Source organism: Gracilinanus agilis, chromosome 1 (assembly GCF_016433145.1).
Source record: "Gracilinanus agilis isolate LMUSP501 chromosome 1, AgileGrace, whole genome shotgun sequence".
NCBI lineage: Eukaryota > Metazoa > Chordata > Mammalia > Didelphimorphia > Didelphidae > Gracilinanus > Gracilinanus agilis.
In genome coordinates this window covers 11780796-11797888 of record NC_058130.1, presented here as the reverse complement: position 1 = coordinate 11797888, position 17093 = coordinate 11780796, and the positions used below count along the sequence as shown (strand labels likewise).

General features: G+C 41.2%; 1 protein-coding gene across 1 annotated transcript in view; it reads left to right on the top strand.

Annotated features, from left to right (window-relative positions):
* The window catches only part of WNT5A (Wnt family member 5A), a 129464-nt gene extending 120954 nt beyond the window's left edge, over positions 1 to 8510 (top strand). Inside the window, exon 4 of the mRNA XM_044675456.1 lies at positions 8412 to 8510. Coding sequence (XP_044531391.1) covers positions 8412 to 8510 — 99 coding nt within the window. The remainder of the gene's footprint in view (positions 1 to 8411) is intronic.
* The last annotated feature ends 8583 nt before the right edge of the window (positions 8511 to 17093 follow it).

Sequence of the window (17093 nt, the reverse complement as noted above, 5' to 3'; positions counted from 1 at the left end):
CTCCTTCTCCTTCTCCTTCTCCTTCTCCTTCTCCTTCTCCTTCTCCTTCTCCTTCTCCTTCTCCTTCTCCTTCTCCTTCTCCTTCTCCTTCTCCTTCTCCTTCTCCTTCTCCTTCTCCTTCTCCTTCTCCTTCTCCTCCTTCTCCTTCTCCTTCTCCTTCTCCTTCTCCTCCTTCTCCTCCTCTGTACAGTTTAGAGGGAAATAGTTCAAGGATGTTTTTATTGTTTTTTGTATTTAGTGTTTGGTAGTTTCTTGTCTAGAGGACAAAATGATTTTTCCTTTATAATTGACTAAGAGTATTGGACAGTCAGTTCATTCTCTGGTTGCTCCCTCAAAGTCTTTTTGGGACAAATCCAATGGCAGTTCTGACAATGGACATGATGTGTCCTTTCTGCTTCCACATGTTTTGATTTCTTTCCTGAATTCTTTATATTTTGACCTTTCCATTACACATACAATGGAGGTTATGAGTAGGTTAGGAATATTTGGTATGAAGACAGCCATTAAAAACATTTTTCTTAAATGTTTATGGAACAAGGTCACGTCCAGGGGATTGTGGGCAATAGCTCTGTCTGTGGAAATGATTTGGTTCCACTTCAGTTTATTTGTGGAATTCTCAAGGACATTGTGAGGTCTATATGAGGATTTTTTTCTAAATGAAGGATAGCAAGCTTCTAGTGTATAATTCTGGCAACCTGATCTTGCTAGATATTCTATTGGTAGTAACTTGTAACCTATAATAATGTGCTGTCCAGCTTCCACCCTATGGTGATAACAATTGTCCACCTCATTTTTTTCTCTTCTTTGGATGGAGTTCAGAAAGAAATAGCCTTGAGACAGGTTGATATCCTACTATTATTTGTTTGTACTTAATTTTCTGTTAGGCTTTAGGATCTATTAAATGCTTATTATGTACCAAGTGCCAGGGATGAAAGGAAAAGCAAAAGTATACTCACTATCTGAAAGGAGCTCACATCTGAATGCAGACAACCATGATGAACAGACAAGAGTAAAAAGGAAGTAACTCAGAGGTTCTGGCAGATGGATTGGGGGAGGGAAAGCAGGAGGGAGAGGGAGGGAGGGGGAAAGTCTCTGGCAAAATGTAGGCTTTGAGTCTTGAGAGAAGCCAAAGAAGCTCCGAGTTGGAGATAAGTAAGAAAGAACTTTCTACGCAAGAGACACAGTCAGAGCAGAATCAGGAGATGAAGTGTCACGTGCAAGGAGCATCAAGAAGGTGATCTATATCATGTACAGCAGAGGGCATGGAGTGGAAGACATTGTAAGAAGCATGGCGATGAATAAAGGGGCCTGTTTGTGAAAGTCTTTAAATGCTAAACCAAAAAATTGACATTTGACCCTAGAGGAAATGCAGAGCCAATGATGTTTCCTGGGTATTGAGGGGTGGGGTGTGATAGTGTCAGACCTGTGCTGTGGAAATGTTCTTTTGACAGCCAGATTGAAGATGGTTTGGAATGGAGAGAGACTGGAGGACAATAAACCAATTAGACGGGCACTGCAATCCTATAAGCAAGGAATGACATATTCCTGGAATCATCTTCAGATTATTGCAGCACAGCAAAAACAAATGCTGTAGTTGAATAAAAGTATTAGTGTGTCAGTTCATTCTTTTAAGCTCACTGGGAACAACTTCAGTACAAATCCAGTAGAAGTCAGAACTGAAATGATATGTGACTCAGGCTGTTCCCCCATGATTTTGATTTCCTCTCCTCGGTCTTTATATTTTGAAACTTTGACACTCAATGAAGCTCAGAGCTTATGAGGATTGGAGGTAGTAACATCAATTAAAAACATGACCCTTAAATTTTCTTATGGATTAACGTGAAGTCTGAGTGAATGTGCATGGCACCTTCTGAGGTCTGAAACAATGGCCTGCTTCCAGTTGTTTATTGGTTGAACCATCGATGATAATCTACACTTTGGAAATTTATTAATTTTCAGTCAATGGAAGATGATCTTCTGATGGATGATCTTAGTCACCACTCCCTTCTTCCTAGGTATTTGGTCTGAGCCAGACTCTTATAGCCTCTAGTCATACATTGCAGAGTTTCTACTATTTCTTTACATAATCGGCACTGATAAATAAGCTTGGGCTACTTAAGGATAAGTCTTCAGTGGGATCTGGTAGTGATGACCTGGCTCTGAATTACCATCACAAATCCCTTCATTTTAACACACACATTCCACACGACAGAAAGCTATTTAGTTATATTTCCTTTAAAATGTTTTATTCTTTTACATTTTTCTAGATTATGTGTATATACAATTTTTAGTATTCATTTTCTGACACTTTGCGATCCATTTACTCTCTCTTCCCTCTTATCCCTTCTCCTTCCCCAAGAAAGCAGGTAATGTGATATAAGTTGTATGTATATCATCATCTAATATGTATTTCCATGTTCACCATGTTATGAAACGACATTGCTTGTCTTAGAGAAAAATTCATAGAGGAAATAAAGTGAAGAATGATAGTTTTTTCATTTTTTCATTTGCGTTCAGATTCTGTTCATTCTATGCTTGTGGATATCCTTCTTTGTTTTGTCATGAGTTCCTTGGAGCTGTCCTGGATCTTTGCCTTGTTGATAGTACTTAAGCCATTCACAGCTGATCATCATACATTATTGCTGTTACTGTGTACAATGTTCTCCTGATTCTGCTCACTTCACTTTGCATCATTTCATAGAAACCTTTCCAGACTTTTTTGTGATCGTCTTGTTTCTCATTTCTTATGGCACAATAGTATTCCATTACAAGCATATACCATAGTTTGTTCAAACATTCACCTATTGATGGGCATCCCTTCAGTTTCCAATTTTTTGCCACCACAAGAAAAGCTTACAGGTGGGTTCTTTTCCTCTGTCTTTAATATCTATGGGTGTTTCATTATATTTCAGTGTGCTATTTCATCCATTCACATGGATGTCTCATCAAGAGTCATCATCATCGTTTTCATTGTTGTATTCCTCTTCTCCCTTCATCTTTTCCTTTGCAAAAAAATACATTTTTTTATGTTAGCAAGAAAATTGGGATTATCGAAAGGACTCTGTGATTTCCCAAAGGTGATCACTTTTTCTTAGTCTATTCTGGAGCCAGCTCACTGTTCGTCTGCAGTGCCGGCCCAAGATAGGTATTTTGATGGACCTGCTGTGTGGATTATTCATCGAACAATTGGATCATTCATCTAATAATCCAATAGCTTAGACGACAGGTGCTCTTTATCCTTCTAGTTTTTCCTCTACTGTTTATTAGCTTAAATTTTTTGCAGTGATTATTGACCTCTTCCAGATAACCCAAGTTCTGGGATTTTTAGCAATGAATACCCTATCAGCTGCAAACAGAATGCTAGGAGGACTTTTCACCAGAAGGGAATCTCTCTTAAGTCAACAGTCAATTAACCAACATTTATTATTTGCTAGGCACTGTGCTATGAAGAAGAGACGTCGCCCTCAAGGAGTTCATATTCAAATGGAGAAGAAAATATGCAAACAACTATATGGATGCAAAATATGAATGATGTAAATGAAAGGTACTTTCATAGAGAAGGTTTCAGCAATTGGGAGTGATGGAGGAGGAAACTAGGAAAGACCTTCCTGTTGCAGGTGAAATTTGAGTGGAATCCCAGGAAATCATACTGGATTATCTTGAAAAGTCAATGATGATGGCTAACAAGTGTATTTATATTTTAACCAGCTGAAGTGCTACCATGGTCTCAGTCAAGGCACACCCATAATAGAAATGTTCTATAGTGGAACAAAGTCTTTTGATAAGAGTTCTAGCTCCACTACTGGCTGCTGAAGTTATTAGTCAAGTCATTTAAACCAACTCCACAAGAAGACGTAGGTCTTCACAGAACTGATCGGTTTGGACCTCTTTTGCATCAGTGGCTGGAACCTATTTTATTAGTGTGAAGTTGAATGGTTTGCCTTGGATTTGAACAGATATTATGCTGTCATTTTTGAGATTCTAACAGTATTTCTTTTCTCACTCTCATAATGATTATAGGGATACTCTATTTTTTCCAAGAGATTTTTGCCTACAGTAGTCTATGTAGTGATCACTTGAATAAAACTCAACCATTTCTATCCATTTAAGTTCACTGAGCCCCAAGATGTTGATGTTTAAATGTTCTATCTTCTGCTCGACCACATTCAACTTACCTCAGTTCATAGATCTCACATTTCAGGTTTCTATGCAATATGGAATTTCTGTAGCATCAGACTTTCCCTGCATTACAAGACATCCACAGCTAAGCTTCCTTTTGGCTTTGTCCTAGTCATTTCATTAATACCAGAGCTCCTTGTATTTGTCCTCTACTCTTCCTCAGTGGTGTTTTGGACCCCTTTGACCCAAGAGGTTCATCTTCCTTCATCATGTTAATATTGCCCATTAGATTTTCTTGGCAAAGGTCCTAGTGATTTGCCATTTCCTTTCCCAGTGGATCACTTTTTTATCTTTTTCTTTTTTTTTAAACCCTTAACTTCTGTGTATTGTCTCATAGGTGGAAGAGCAGTAAGGGTGGGCAATGGGGGTCAAGTGACTTGTCCAGGGTTACACAGCTGGGAAATGTCTGAGGCCGGATTTGAACCTAGGACCTCCCGTCTCTAGGTCTGACTCTCAATCCACTGAGCTACCCAGCTGCCCCCATACTTTTTTTTTTTTTTGTGAGACTTTACTATGACTCTTCTATCTTGGGTAACCCTGCATGGCATAGCTCATTGTTTCATTAAATTATGCAAGTCTCTCCAAGGAAGTGATCCAGGATGGTCTGTCTTCTACATCCCTCTTTACATTTCCCAATAAAGAGTCTCTCAACATCTGTTAGTATCCTCTAGCTCTATTATGCTTGGGCAACAATAAAGCACAAAAGGGATTTGCTGGTTGTCCTTTTCTTTTCCTTCATATGTGACCTGATGTCTTTTCTGATACAACATTTACTGAATCCCATCTTACATATCGTCTTAAATTTAGTTATTCCCGGGGGGATTTTTGTAGTCTACTTTCTTCCTTTTTGCACCTTTTCAGTGAGAAATATTTCAGGTTTTCACATTATATATTAGGTCTCTGGTGGACAGTATAGAAAGAACGCTAGTTACTTTAACAAATATAGTACCTTTCCCCATTGGGATACAAACAGTGGCTACTTGACCAGTTAAAATGTTGATCATAAATGATGAATGCAATTGGGTTCTGGAATGAAATCATTTTGGCTTTTCTTCATTCCCTTTTTCTCTTGGAGAACACTAAATATGAAGAATGAATCTGAATTATGTTCCATGACTCTTAGCTGTGGGGGATTAATTTGAGGGTGTTATTAGTCCCAAGAAATCAAAACACATGAAAATAATATTTCCTTATCCTTCCGCCATTTTAGAAAAAAATTGGGGAAAAAAAATAAATTTTAAAGAAAGCGTGAGTTGAAATTTTTTTTTTAATTTTGAAATCTAGTATTCAGTAACACTGCTGGCATATAGTAGGTACCTAATGAGTAGATTTTTGGCAGGTTGAATCAAAGAATATTTTTTTTCCTTTCTGATAGTTGAATTACTGACCAATACAAACTATGGGATGTGATTGATTGTGGTGTTATCCTATATTACAATAATAAAAGATGTGTTACTGATAGAGTTGGGGCTATTTTTATCTTTTTCTTTCTTATTCTTCATCTTTATCAGTGTGGTTTATGTAAACCTGACACATTTGTATATGGGAAACAGATGCAGGATGGAGTAGACTAGAGTCTGTTAGGCCCATATTTTTTCAATCACAGGCATGATTTATGGAAATGTTCTTTGCTGTATACGATTTTCTTTTTTTTTCTATTTCACAAAAAAAGCCACAGTAATTATAAATCTAACATTCAATTCTTTTTGATACTTAAGGGAGCAAGAGGATGTAAAATTTTTACACAAATAAATAGTTTCTTTACCAAATCTGTCTTCATTAAATGTTGCAGGGAAAGCAGCACGTGACTTGTCTGTAGGCTTAAATTAAATGTTTAGGAATGAGTTTGTTATTGAAATGCATGATATGGAAATAGCCCTTCCAACCTTGGAGAACCACATCCCTCTAAATCCTGTCGTCTGCCAAGGTCTCTGGATACTATCTATAGCATGAGCTTGTCTCATCCTTGAAAACAATGGGGTATCCAACAAAAACAATCACCCTTCCCATGCCCCAATCCATCTCTCTCTGGTCCCATGGACTATGCCAGTGTCTCACTATTTCTATGTGTTAGTTAGCGAAATGTAAGCTCCAGTGATGTAGCATGTGTTTGTGTGGGAAGACTAACGTGGTGAGGCAACCGAAGAGGAAGCCATAAGAGAACTGCAGAAGTTCAGTGTAAAGGACAGCTGGGGGTTACCTAGGTCAAGCTGTATTGGAAAGGAGATACCCCACCCCCAAAACATCCCCATCAAGCGGTCAGCCAACCTTTGCTTGAATGTAAATGGGGCAATTCCTCCCATTAAGTGAAAGTTCATTCAATTTATGGACAGTTCTAATAATGAGGATATTTCCCCTAATAATTAGGATATTCATTACAGAAATTCCATATTGCACAGAAACCTGAAATGTGAGATCTATAAACCGAGGTAAGCTGAATGTGGCCAAGCAGAAGACAGAACATTCATCCAATTCATGGACAGTTCTAATAATGAGGATATTTCCCATTGGCCCATCTCCCCAACAGAATGAAAGCTCGTTGACTGATTTCATTTTTTGCATTTCTATCCCTAGAGTCTGGCATGGTATTTGGTATATAGCAGGTACATTTAGATCCTTGTTGGATTAATTTTTTCCCACCCATCATTCTTTTCTTTTCCCTCTACAATCAGATAGAATAAATCCAATCTTTTTCCTGTCTGGCAATCCTTCAAAATTTGAAGAGAGCCTTCACTTTGCCTCAAGTCTTCTCTTTTCTTGGCTGGACATGCCAGCTTCCTTCACCCAATTCTCATATGACATGCGCTCAAATCCCTCAGCCATCCTGGATGGCTTTCTCTGGGGACTTTCAAGTATATCAATATTCTTCTTAAGTCAGGCCACCCAGAATAGAACATAATATACTAGCCCAGTGATGGGCAAACTTTTTAAAGAGGGGACCAAAGGAAAGGAAATGCTCCTCTGTCAGTCTGTTTTTAAGGCAACTCTTTCCAAGTTTCATTGTATTGTATCCTACTCGTTGTATTCGTCAGGGATAGAACAGTTCAGACTTCCCCCCATCTGGCCCATGGGCTGTAGTTTGCCCATGACTGTACTAGACCCTATACTAGACAAAACATAGTAGGATCATCACGTCTAGTTCCAGGACTTTATTCCCTTTTCAATGAAGCCCAAGATGATAGTAGCCTTTTAAGATGCCCCATCACAGCGCAGCTCTTTTTTTTTTTTTTTTTAAACCCTTTCCTTCCGTCTTAGAATCAATACTGTGTATTGACTCTAAGGCAGAAGAGAGGTAAGGGTTAGGCAATGGGGGTTAAGTGACTTGCCCAGGGTCACACAGCTGGGAAGTGTCTGAGGCCAGATTTGAACCTAGGACCTCCGTCTCTAGGCCTGGCTCTCCATCCACTGAGCTACCCAGCCGCCTCCAAGCACAGCTCTTTTTAGCAAGTCATTTACTTAGATATTTTCTTGGAAAAATTGTTATTGAGTCATGTCTTCCCCCTTTTGTATTTTTGCCATTTTGGGGGGGATTCAAATTAAAAAAGAGGAGCAGCGTATCCCAGATGTAGCACAGTGAAAGCACATTTCTCTGTCCTCAGCGTCCGTGCCCCTCTGAAAATCCCCCCAGATTGCATGTCTTTGGGCAGCTTTCCCATTATGGATTTGCATGTTGACTCAGAGCGGTATTATGGAAAAGGGAATGCTTTGGTGGGGCCATGGCAACTACATCCAGGTGAAAGGCCAGCACATGGAAAACAATTAGAATCGGATAGACTAGGAGGCTGGAGCAGGGTCTCCGGGGGGAGGATGACGGGACCAACACGGCCTCAGTGTGAATAAAGAATTCTTCAAAGAAGGAAACTGATAGAAACCATTTGCATTGTGGCACCCGTGTCACGGGGGTCAGACCATGAGATCCCAATGCAATGCCGCATGAAGAGGGCTTTGTAAATTGTAAAAAAAAAAAATTACATGGAATTCTGTTGTTATTGTTATCGTCATCATCATCATCATCATCATCACCATCATCATCATCATCATCACCACTACTGCCACTATTTTTAATAGATAATAAATAATACATTTATATTTAAGTAATAAAGATAATAAATAATAATAATAAAGTATTTTAATAATACTTCGATTTTAATAGAGCTGAGACTTTATGACACTCCTGTTTTCTCATCCTTGTTTTCCATACTAAATCCTTCACTGTCAATGTGGCCCACGAGCTAGAGACTGACAGCGCTTCCTCCTTTGGAGGGTTTCCTGGATACCAGCAGCGCTCTTCGGCTGTCCATCTGTCATCCTCCTCTGCGGCCGCTCCATAGGGCCACCTTTCTGTCCGTTCCATACCTGTCCTTGAAGTGTTTGCAATCAGCAGGTTGCATTCAAACAGGTATATTAAGTTGTTTTCAAAGTGGAAGAAAAGAGTCCTTGCGGGCTTGTTTCTGCTGTGAATTTGCCCCACAAGCGCCTTTGTTCCGGGGATGGCAGGCCCTGGAGCCCTGCCTCGGTGACCTCGGAGCCAGTTAGTGGGGCCTGTATTCATGAGGGATTACTGCAGGAAGAGTAGACCTGATCACAGGCTTCATGTGCTTCAGTGAGCTGTGCAAATATTGACCAGCTTAGCTTTGCTCAGGCATAAAATGAGGGGATTTAGACGGGCGACTTGCTAGGTTCCTTTTGAGCTTCATTTTCCCGAAGGCAGTCCAGAGAAGCCCAAATCAAGGGAATTCACTTTCTTTTTGGCTGACCCAGAAGGAATTGCCATTGATCTCAGACGAATGTCTATTTGTGTGGCGGAGTTCAAAGGGCACCCATTCAGGAACTGAGTTCGACTCTGATGACTCTGGGATTGCACCAGTGTGTGTACTCCGATAATGCAGCTGGTGAGCCCTTCCCTCCCGCCCATCACGCTGGGAGACTCCAGCCTATTCCCTCCTCTTGGTGCCTCGATCCGGAGGTGAGAGGAAACCTGGAAGAGTGGAAAGATGAATTGATTTTTGGAATCAGAAGACCCGGGTTCTAATCCTTCCTCGGATCAACTGTGAAGGGATTGAATGAATGGGGTTGATTATATGATTCCGCTGAAGTCACTTCTGGGCCTGATCTTGAAGAAAAAACTGAAAACAAATTGGACTCGATGATCTCTGAGTTAAATTCTGGGTTGTAGCCCAAGCCAAGTGCCCTCACACGAGAGTTCATAAGATCTTTCAAGTGTTTAGTCTTTCTAAATGGCGTCTCGTTCTTCTTCATCTTCTCTTTTAAACATGACATCACTCTCTTATGGTACAAAAGAGACTCATTTCGTATTGCTATTTCCAATTTATAGTTAGGAAACCGAGGCCCAGAGGGAGGAAGTACCTTGGCTAAGCTGGCCCTATAAATGAGTCTCTGAGCCAGAACAAAGATCCGGGTCTCCCTATCCTCATCCGCTGCCCTTTCTATCATTCTATGAAAAATACTGAAGATAACAGAAAACTGATATCTCGATAGCATCTTAAAGGTCGTAAATCACTTTGTGGGAAATCATCCCGTTTCTGCCTCAGAACAGGGGGGTATTAGGAGTTCTAGGACCTCATTCCATGACCGAAGGTTCAGGGGAGTTGTGTGACTGGTCCAGGAAATGTCAGCGGCATCATTTGAACCTTGTTCTTCCCAGCAATGCGTCCAATGTGATGGGGGATATTGGTTGCCTTTCCCACTTTATTACTTAAAGTTCTCAAGCTATGTTTCCTCTACATTCTCCTTGTGCCAAGAGACCTTCCTCTTCTAGAGGAATGATTCATGACCTCCCAATAATATCCTAGGATTTTTGTTCCTCCTGACATCTTTGGCGTTAATGAACTGCCTGGCGAGGCTGTTTCTCGGTCATGCCCAATTCATTTTAGTGGACTGGCCAGCCAAGTCAACATTTGCTTAGGCCCCATGCCATTGGCCAGAAATTTGGACAACATCGATACGGTAGCCAATGAAAGAGCTTATTTATTTCATGATCACTGCCTATTGGGCTTGTGGCCTTGGAGCCTTGAACCCCATCCACCTGCATTCCATTTCAAGGTCTGACTATCTGGTTCGCTACGTGGGAGTCCCATGGATCCCTGGGAGGCTTATTGATGTCATTTCCTTTGGCAGTTCTGGCTGGCAAGATCCTGCCCCAGTACTCTTCTCCAATGGAAATGTTGGCACTTTCACCTGAAAGAAGTAAATGGGAAAATCCTCATTAAACATGGTTCTTTGGAAGCAAGAGCTGCCTGTCGAACTCGGGCCAGGAGGAGTCTGGGAACACGCTCTGACCTTGTTTTAACTTTTTTTGCCATTTTCTTGAAGACATTTTCAATATCAAATGAAGAAGCAGGGCTGGGCCTACAAGAATAAGCCATTCCATTCTGGTTCCATAATATAGATTTAGAGTTGGAAAAGGACCTTAGGCCTTTCCTCTGATTTGACAGATGAATAAAGTTAGGTACCGCTCCCAGAGTAACATTACCACAAGTAGCTGAGTCAGAATTTGAAGCCAGATCTTGCAGGCTGCAAATCTAATCTACTTTCTATTGTTTAGACTCAATTTATACTAAATGCAAAGTCACAGATCTCATTTAATTGACTCTTTTTTCCATACTGAAATGACTTAATTAATTAATTAATTGTTTTCAAAGTAGTGATTAGGTCCTGAAGTAGAGAAGAAGGAGATTTCAGGCCAGGATCTAAGCTATTTCCTCATGGAAGGATCAAGGCATATAAAAAAAAATAAGCATAAGGGAAATAAGGCTTTTCAGATAAATGGAGAAGATCTCTCTCGACTTTTATGCAGGGACATTTCCTTGATAAGCAGGCTGTCCACTCCTGTCTTATAGGGCTACCTAAGGTCTCTTATTTCATGCCAGTGTGCCTCAGTTTCTTATATGTGTAATGGGATGATAGGATAGTCACCTTCATGCCTCTACAGGATGCTTGGAAGGTGTGAAAGATTACTGTGCTGTGACTATTGTGAATTTGAATGTAATTCCTCCATGCCCCATCAGAGGCCATTTCTTTTTATTGACATTGTCTCTGGGCTGATATCCATAGACCCAACTGGAAAAGGGTGATTCCAGCCCTAGTGAGATGCTTTGATGGTAACCGAGCCAGTCAACTTTGATGAGAGCTCTCTCAGGGACTGGCTATTCGTTGACGTCCATCCTCTGTTCATTTTGGAATCTTAAATTGCATCAGACTGCCAAATCAATTGGACTGAATGGGTCCCAGTTTCCTTAGAGGCTGTTTGTCTTGCCAACATCTGGTCCAATCATGATGATCTTCTTGTCTCGTCCTCCTGGTCTTGGGGTGGCAGTGTTGACGACACCCTCTCATTAGTAGAAGGCTAATGTGGATATTTCGATGTTGGCCCAGATTCTGTGTGTGTCAAACACACCAAGAGACATTACCCTCCTTGACGTCCAGAACCCACTTCAATCCGCGCTCACATATTTCTTGCATGATGAAAAAGCCCTCTACAAAAACACGATGACACCATCCAGTCATACAGAGGGCAGTCTGAGAGGCTCCTGCCCAGAGTGGTTGGTCCAGAAAACAGAGAAGCCTGAAACTTCCTTGGGAAATTGATGGCCTTTTGCTTCTGGGGGAGGGGGGTGCAACTTGGGGGTAGGGGATGCCTCCTAGGAGGCCAAGGAATCTGGAATCTCCCAGGTAAAGGCAGAAAATTCTGAGTGAGTCACGAAAACATTCAATGTTGACAGAATGGTATGTGAGAATTCCTGGGCACAGGCAACTTGGAAATGGAGTTTTTGATTAGAGCTCACTTCTCTCCTCTGGTGGTAAACACAGACTCTTCACTCCCCCATCCAGAGTCAAAAATAAGGCCTGAGAAACAACAACGTTCCATGCTAGTCATCATTTGTCTTTTCCTGGACATTTCACTTTCAGGAAAAGAAAACTCAGGTTATAGATTCTCCCTCTCCTCCCTTCTCCTCCCATTTCTCCCCCACAACCTCTGAAAAAGAAACCTTGCTTTGGACTGTGCTATCTAATTCATGAGGACATACACCCAGAGCAGGGATTCTTGACCCTCTCTGGTATCCTTTGGGAGTAGAGCAGTCTGGGGCATCCTAAGGACACCTTCTTCAAATATTGTTTTTAAATAACTGAAGGAATGCTAAATTTCACTGGGATGTTATTGAAAATAAAAGGGAAATATTTTTCCCGTCCAAGTTTATGGAAGATCTGAAGCTATCCATGGATGAGCATCTTAAGTTTGAAACTTCTAATCCCAAGGAATAATTGACCCAAGGGACAGTAGATATCATCTGGTCCAACCCAGGGAGATTAGGATATAATATATATATATATATATATATATATATATTCCAAGACAAAGTTCTAGCCACACAAGAAAGGACTACATGATAGGATCACATCATAAGACAATGTGGAGTAGTGGGTAGAGACTGGCCTCAGTAAAATCAAGGTTGAAGTCTTGCCACTGACTCATGCTGGTTATATGACTTTAGGCAAGTGACTGAACCTCTCAGGGTTCTAAGTACCTGCTAAGACTATAAGCTGTAGAGAGACTGATGGCATTCACTGGTAGATAGTGACCAGGAAGGACCCTGTATATAAAGGAGGTGAGCTTGGAGCAGAACTAGGGATCCAAGAGGCCACTTGGATTCTTCACTGAGATAGTAGATATTTCCATCTATGTCCTTTTTCACTCACAAGTGTCTGGATGCCAGTAGACTGGACCCAAGTGTTCCTTCAACTCTTCACTCACAAATCCTGTTTTCCTCTGTATGCTAAGGTTTAAAATGGAATGAGCTTGGTTTAGTTGATGGATGAGGGAGGTAACTCCTGGCCATCTCATCTGATCAGCTGGAGTAACATCTATGCCCCTTCTATAAAAAAGAAGTATTCTTACCATAACCCTGAGATTGTCCAACAGTCTCTCCTTGACATTGAGATGCCTCGAGTTCTTTCAGACCTTGTTTTCCTGTATCTCAAGGATATCAACTAGCTGGACATTATTTAAATTTCATTGATGAAAGGGCCTTAGGGCCTGGATAATGTCTTCTTCATATTTGGGTATGTTAATGGGCATCTTCTGGAGCCATGAACTCTGGCCAACTTGGACTTGACTCTCCATTTCTTCATCCTATGCATTGGTTTAAGCTGTCTCCCACCTTTATCTCACCCTTTGAGAATTTTTGCCTTCTCCAAAGGCTTAGCTCAGCTATTCTTTCCTTGGTGAAACCTTGTCCAATTCTCTCTTTGATTAGAACTTTCTTTTCTTTAAAAACAAAAACTTCCTTATATGCATGTGGTATGTCCCAGTGGCATCATAGGATGCATCATTTTGGAAGCAGAAAGGACCTTCAAGATCCTTTGGCTCTATACTCTATTTTGACAGGTGGAAAAACAGATCAAAGGATGTTAAGTATCTTGCTGGGATCACCCAATAAATCAAAGAAATGTGATCCAAATTCAAGTTTTTTGATTCCAAATCCAGGGCTCTTCACTGCCCTGTGTAAGCTCCTTGAAGGCAGGAATGAATTCATTTGTGTGTGTGTAGCCCTACTGTGTAGCACAATGACTAGCATACAGTAGGTGATTAATAATTGTGGAAATGAATTCGTGTTTTGATTATTTTGGCTTTCTAGGTGGTAAAGAATATTTTTTCATGGGGCAAGTGTGTGTATATAGCCCTTTAGTGTTCATCAAAAACATATTCGATTCAACAAGCATTTCTTACTTATCTCCTGTGTACAGAGAATTAGGTTGGACCCTGAATGAACTATCAAGTTTAGCTAGAACACAGCCTTTATGTTCCTGAAGTTTTCGATCTAGTTGGAAGGAATGTATGTACACAAATAACTATAATACAGAATACAACATGATAAGTACACAAGTAAGAAAGGAAGATCATTACTTCGAGGACTGGGGGATGAGGGCAGGCGCCCCGGAAAGATGGCATTTGAGTTAGGGTGTAAAGGATGGATAAGAATTCAACAGGTCATGGGGGTGGCAAGTCGGGGTAGAGACTGTACAGCATTCTGGCCAGGGAAGGGCCAACATGTGTCAGTGATTAATCACATCCTTGGCTAGGGGAGGAGGGGAATAAAAATGTCTACCTGGAGCCAAGGAGGGTGGGGTCAGAGCTGGAAGGAGAGGAGGCTACACTGAATGAGCCAGCCTGGGTAATCCCTGTAACATCTGTGGTACTCCAAGATCCAAGAGCCCAAGGCAAGTGGGAAACTGGTTGCCGGGGAGTCGAGATCAGTTTTGGAAGCCAAACATTCAGGTAATGCCAGGGGGCTGACTGTTTGTCTCACTCCAGTTGAGGCCCTAATACATCAGTCATTTTATTATAGTCATTTGCATTCTCCTCCTTCTACCGCCCCATGGAGGCTTGTAGAGGGCATTTCAGAGATAGAGAACAGCTGGATAAAAATTCGTAGGTCAACAATTATAGGGTACATATACAGGGTTATGAGAAACTGAGTTTGACCTGAGGGGAGTAGAATAAGAGATCAGTCTCAAATAGGAGGGCCCACAATGTCCCATATGAAAATTTTCCCTTTACTTTTGGGCAATAGGGAGTCATTGAAAGGTTTTGAGCAGAGGAGCACCATGACCACCTTTATGCATAAGGAAGATAAATCTCCCAGAGTGCTTATGAAGGATGGTTTGGAGCAGAAAGAAGAGAGAGAGGCAAGGGGCATTTGGGGAGGGGGGCGCATACTGCAGTAGAATTATAGAATAATGAACTTTGGAATTGGGAGAGATGTTAGAAGTCACTTAGGGCCAACCTTCATTTTATAGAGAAAGACACTGAAGCTGAGAGATTCAATTTAATAAGCATTTATTAAGTGCCTACTATATGCCAGGCACTGGGCTGAGCGCTGGTTAAATGGCTTGCCAAGGCCACACACTCACCAAGGAGAACTGGGTAATGAAAATAGGTCTAAGGCTCTTTATGCTTTATCATAAGGTGGTCTAGCTGAATAATCATGAGATAATATTATGGCAGGTCAAATCAACAAGCATTTATTCAACCTCTAGTATGTGTCAGGCACGGCGCTAAGTACCACAGATACAAAGAGAAGCAAAAAAAATGTCATTAACTATGAGAAACTCACAATCGAGTGGGGGAGCCAATCTTCAAATTACTCTGTAAAAGCTGCATAGACTGGAGATAATTTCAGAGGGAAAAGCCTCCTCAGGAATAGGAAAAACAAGACACAGGGAAGTGATGTTCATGGGGTAGAAGCAACAAAACATTGTTGAGAATGGAGGGGGAAGAAAGAACCACAGATGACATGAAGGTTCCAGATATGGAAGGGAAGTGAGATCATGACATGCCTGAAATAGAGCCGTATGACATGCCAGAACACCTGGTTTCCACCTTTGATTTCTGGTGCTCTGACTAGTGTACCACTGAGCTGCTCGCTAAGGTTTTTTCTAGATCTAGCCATGGATGATTCTGTTTCTGTCATCTCCAAAGGGGTCCTGAACTGCCAACAGGTACAAATGAATATCACCAATTTTCCTATTCCAAGAATTGACCGCCAAGGCCTTCGTCTTGATTTTGTTTTCACAGAGAAGTTGAGAACAGAATCGAGCTGGATGTCTCACCCTTTCACATTTGCCTGGGTGGGCTGGAGAAAGAGACCACAAAACCAAGTCCAAAAGCTTTGCAGATTCAAGGGCCAAAATGTCTGGTGAATTTGGAGTGCACTTTCCCTCTGGCAGTAGCTCCTAAATTGGGTAACTTGGTACTGAATCACTGAGAAAGGCATCTGTTTGCCATTTCTTGCTCATGGTGAATCTGCAAAGCTTTGGGAGACTTGATATTTAAGGAGGTAGCAGCCCAAGCATCTACCTGGGACTTTCCCTCTAGAATGACCTCTTTGGGACCAAGTATTTACTCTGGCTCTTTGTCTAGAAATCTGTCTTTCTTCCCAAATGATTCTTTCATTTTGGAGGGGCTTGAAGTATTGATCTTCTTGACTTCAGCATGGCATCTCCCCCTTCCAGGCTAGTCACCTTTAAAAACACCACTTTTATCAGTTAACTCCCTTGTTCAAGAATCCATGATGGCTCCCTACTGCCTGTGTATCTAGTTCAAAATCACTTCAGCCCGTTTTTCAAGGTCTTCCACAGTGTGTCCCATACTTCTTCTGCCTCATTACCCCTCATTACTCCCTTCAAAAGACACTCCAGCCTTTGGTCTCACTCTTTTCTGCTTGTGCCTTGCTCATTCCTGTTTCCTCGACTTTACCCACAGTCTTAATCTTTAGAATGCTTTACTTTTGTCCCTCCTATTTGTTCTCTGTTCATTTTCAGTCTTTCACTGACTTGTGCCTACCCCATTCTACAGATACTATAGAGCCAGATCTCTAGTCTGATTGTTTTTTGCATTCAAGGAGTCTCTTCAGAATTAGCTGCTTAATGCTTATTGGTTGTTGGCATATATAGTGCCTCCTACGCTGTTCAGAAGGTGTACATTTGTGAAATAGGTGAAGTTTGTCCTTTATCACTTTTCTTACTAATTTTGGTGCTTCTCTTTTATCTCTTCAGAGTCCCCCCCCCACCAAAACCACTCCCACCCTAATTAGCCCTCCTATTTGTTACTCCTTTTTCGACCAGGCTTCATTGTTGCTTATTCTACTCAAGAATGTTATCCTTGATCATCATTTCTAGATATTTCTGTCACTCTAGGCTCAGGGTTCTTAACCTGGAATCTAGAAGTTTTTTTCAACCTCTGTTAACTATATTTTAATGAGTGGTTTCCTTTGAAAATATTTGCATTTTAATTCATGTATTTCTAGACATTCCAAGAAACCTTCACTTTCTTGACAAAGGGGTCCGTGGTACACACACACACACACACACACACACACACACACACACACACA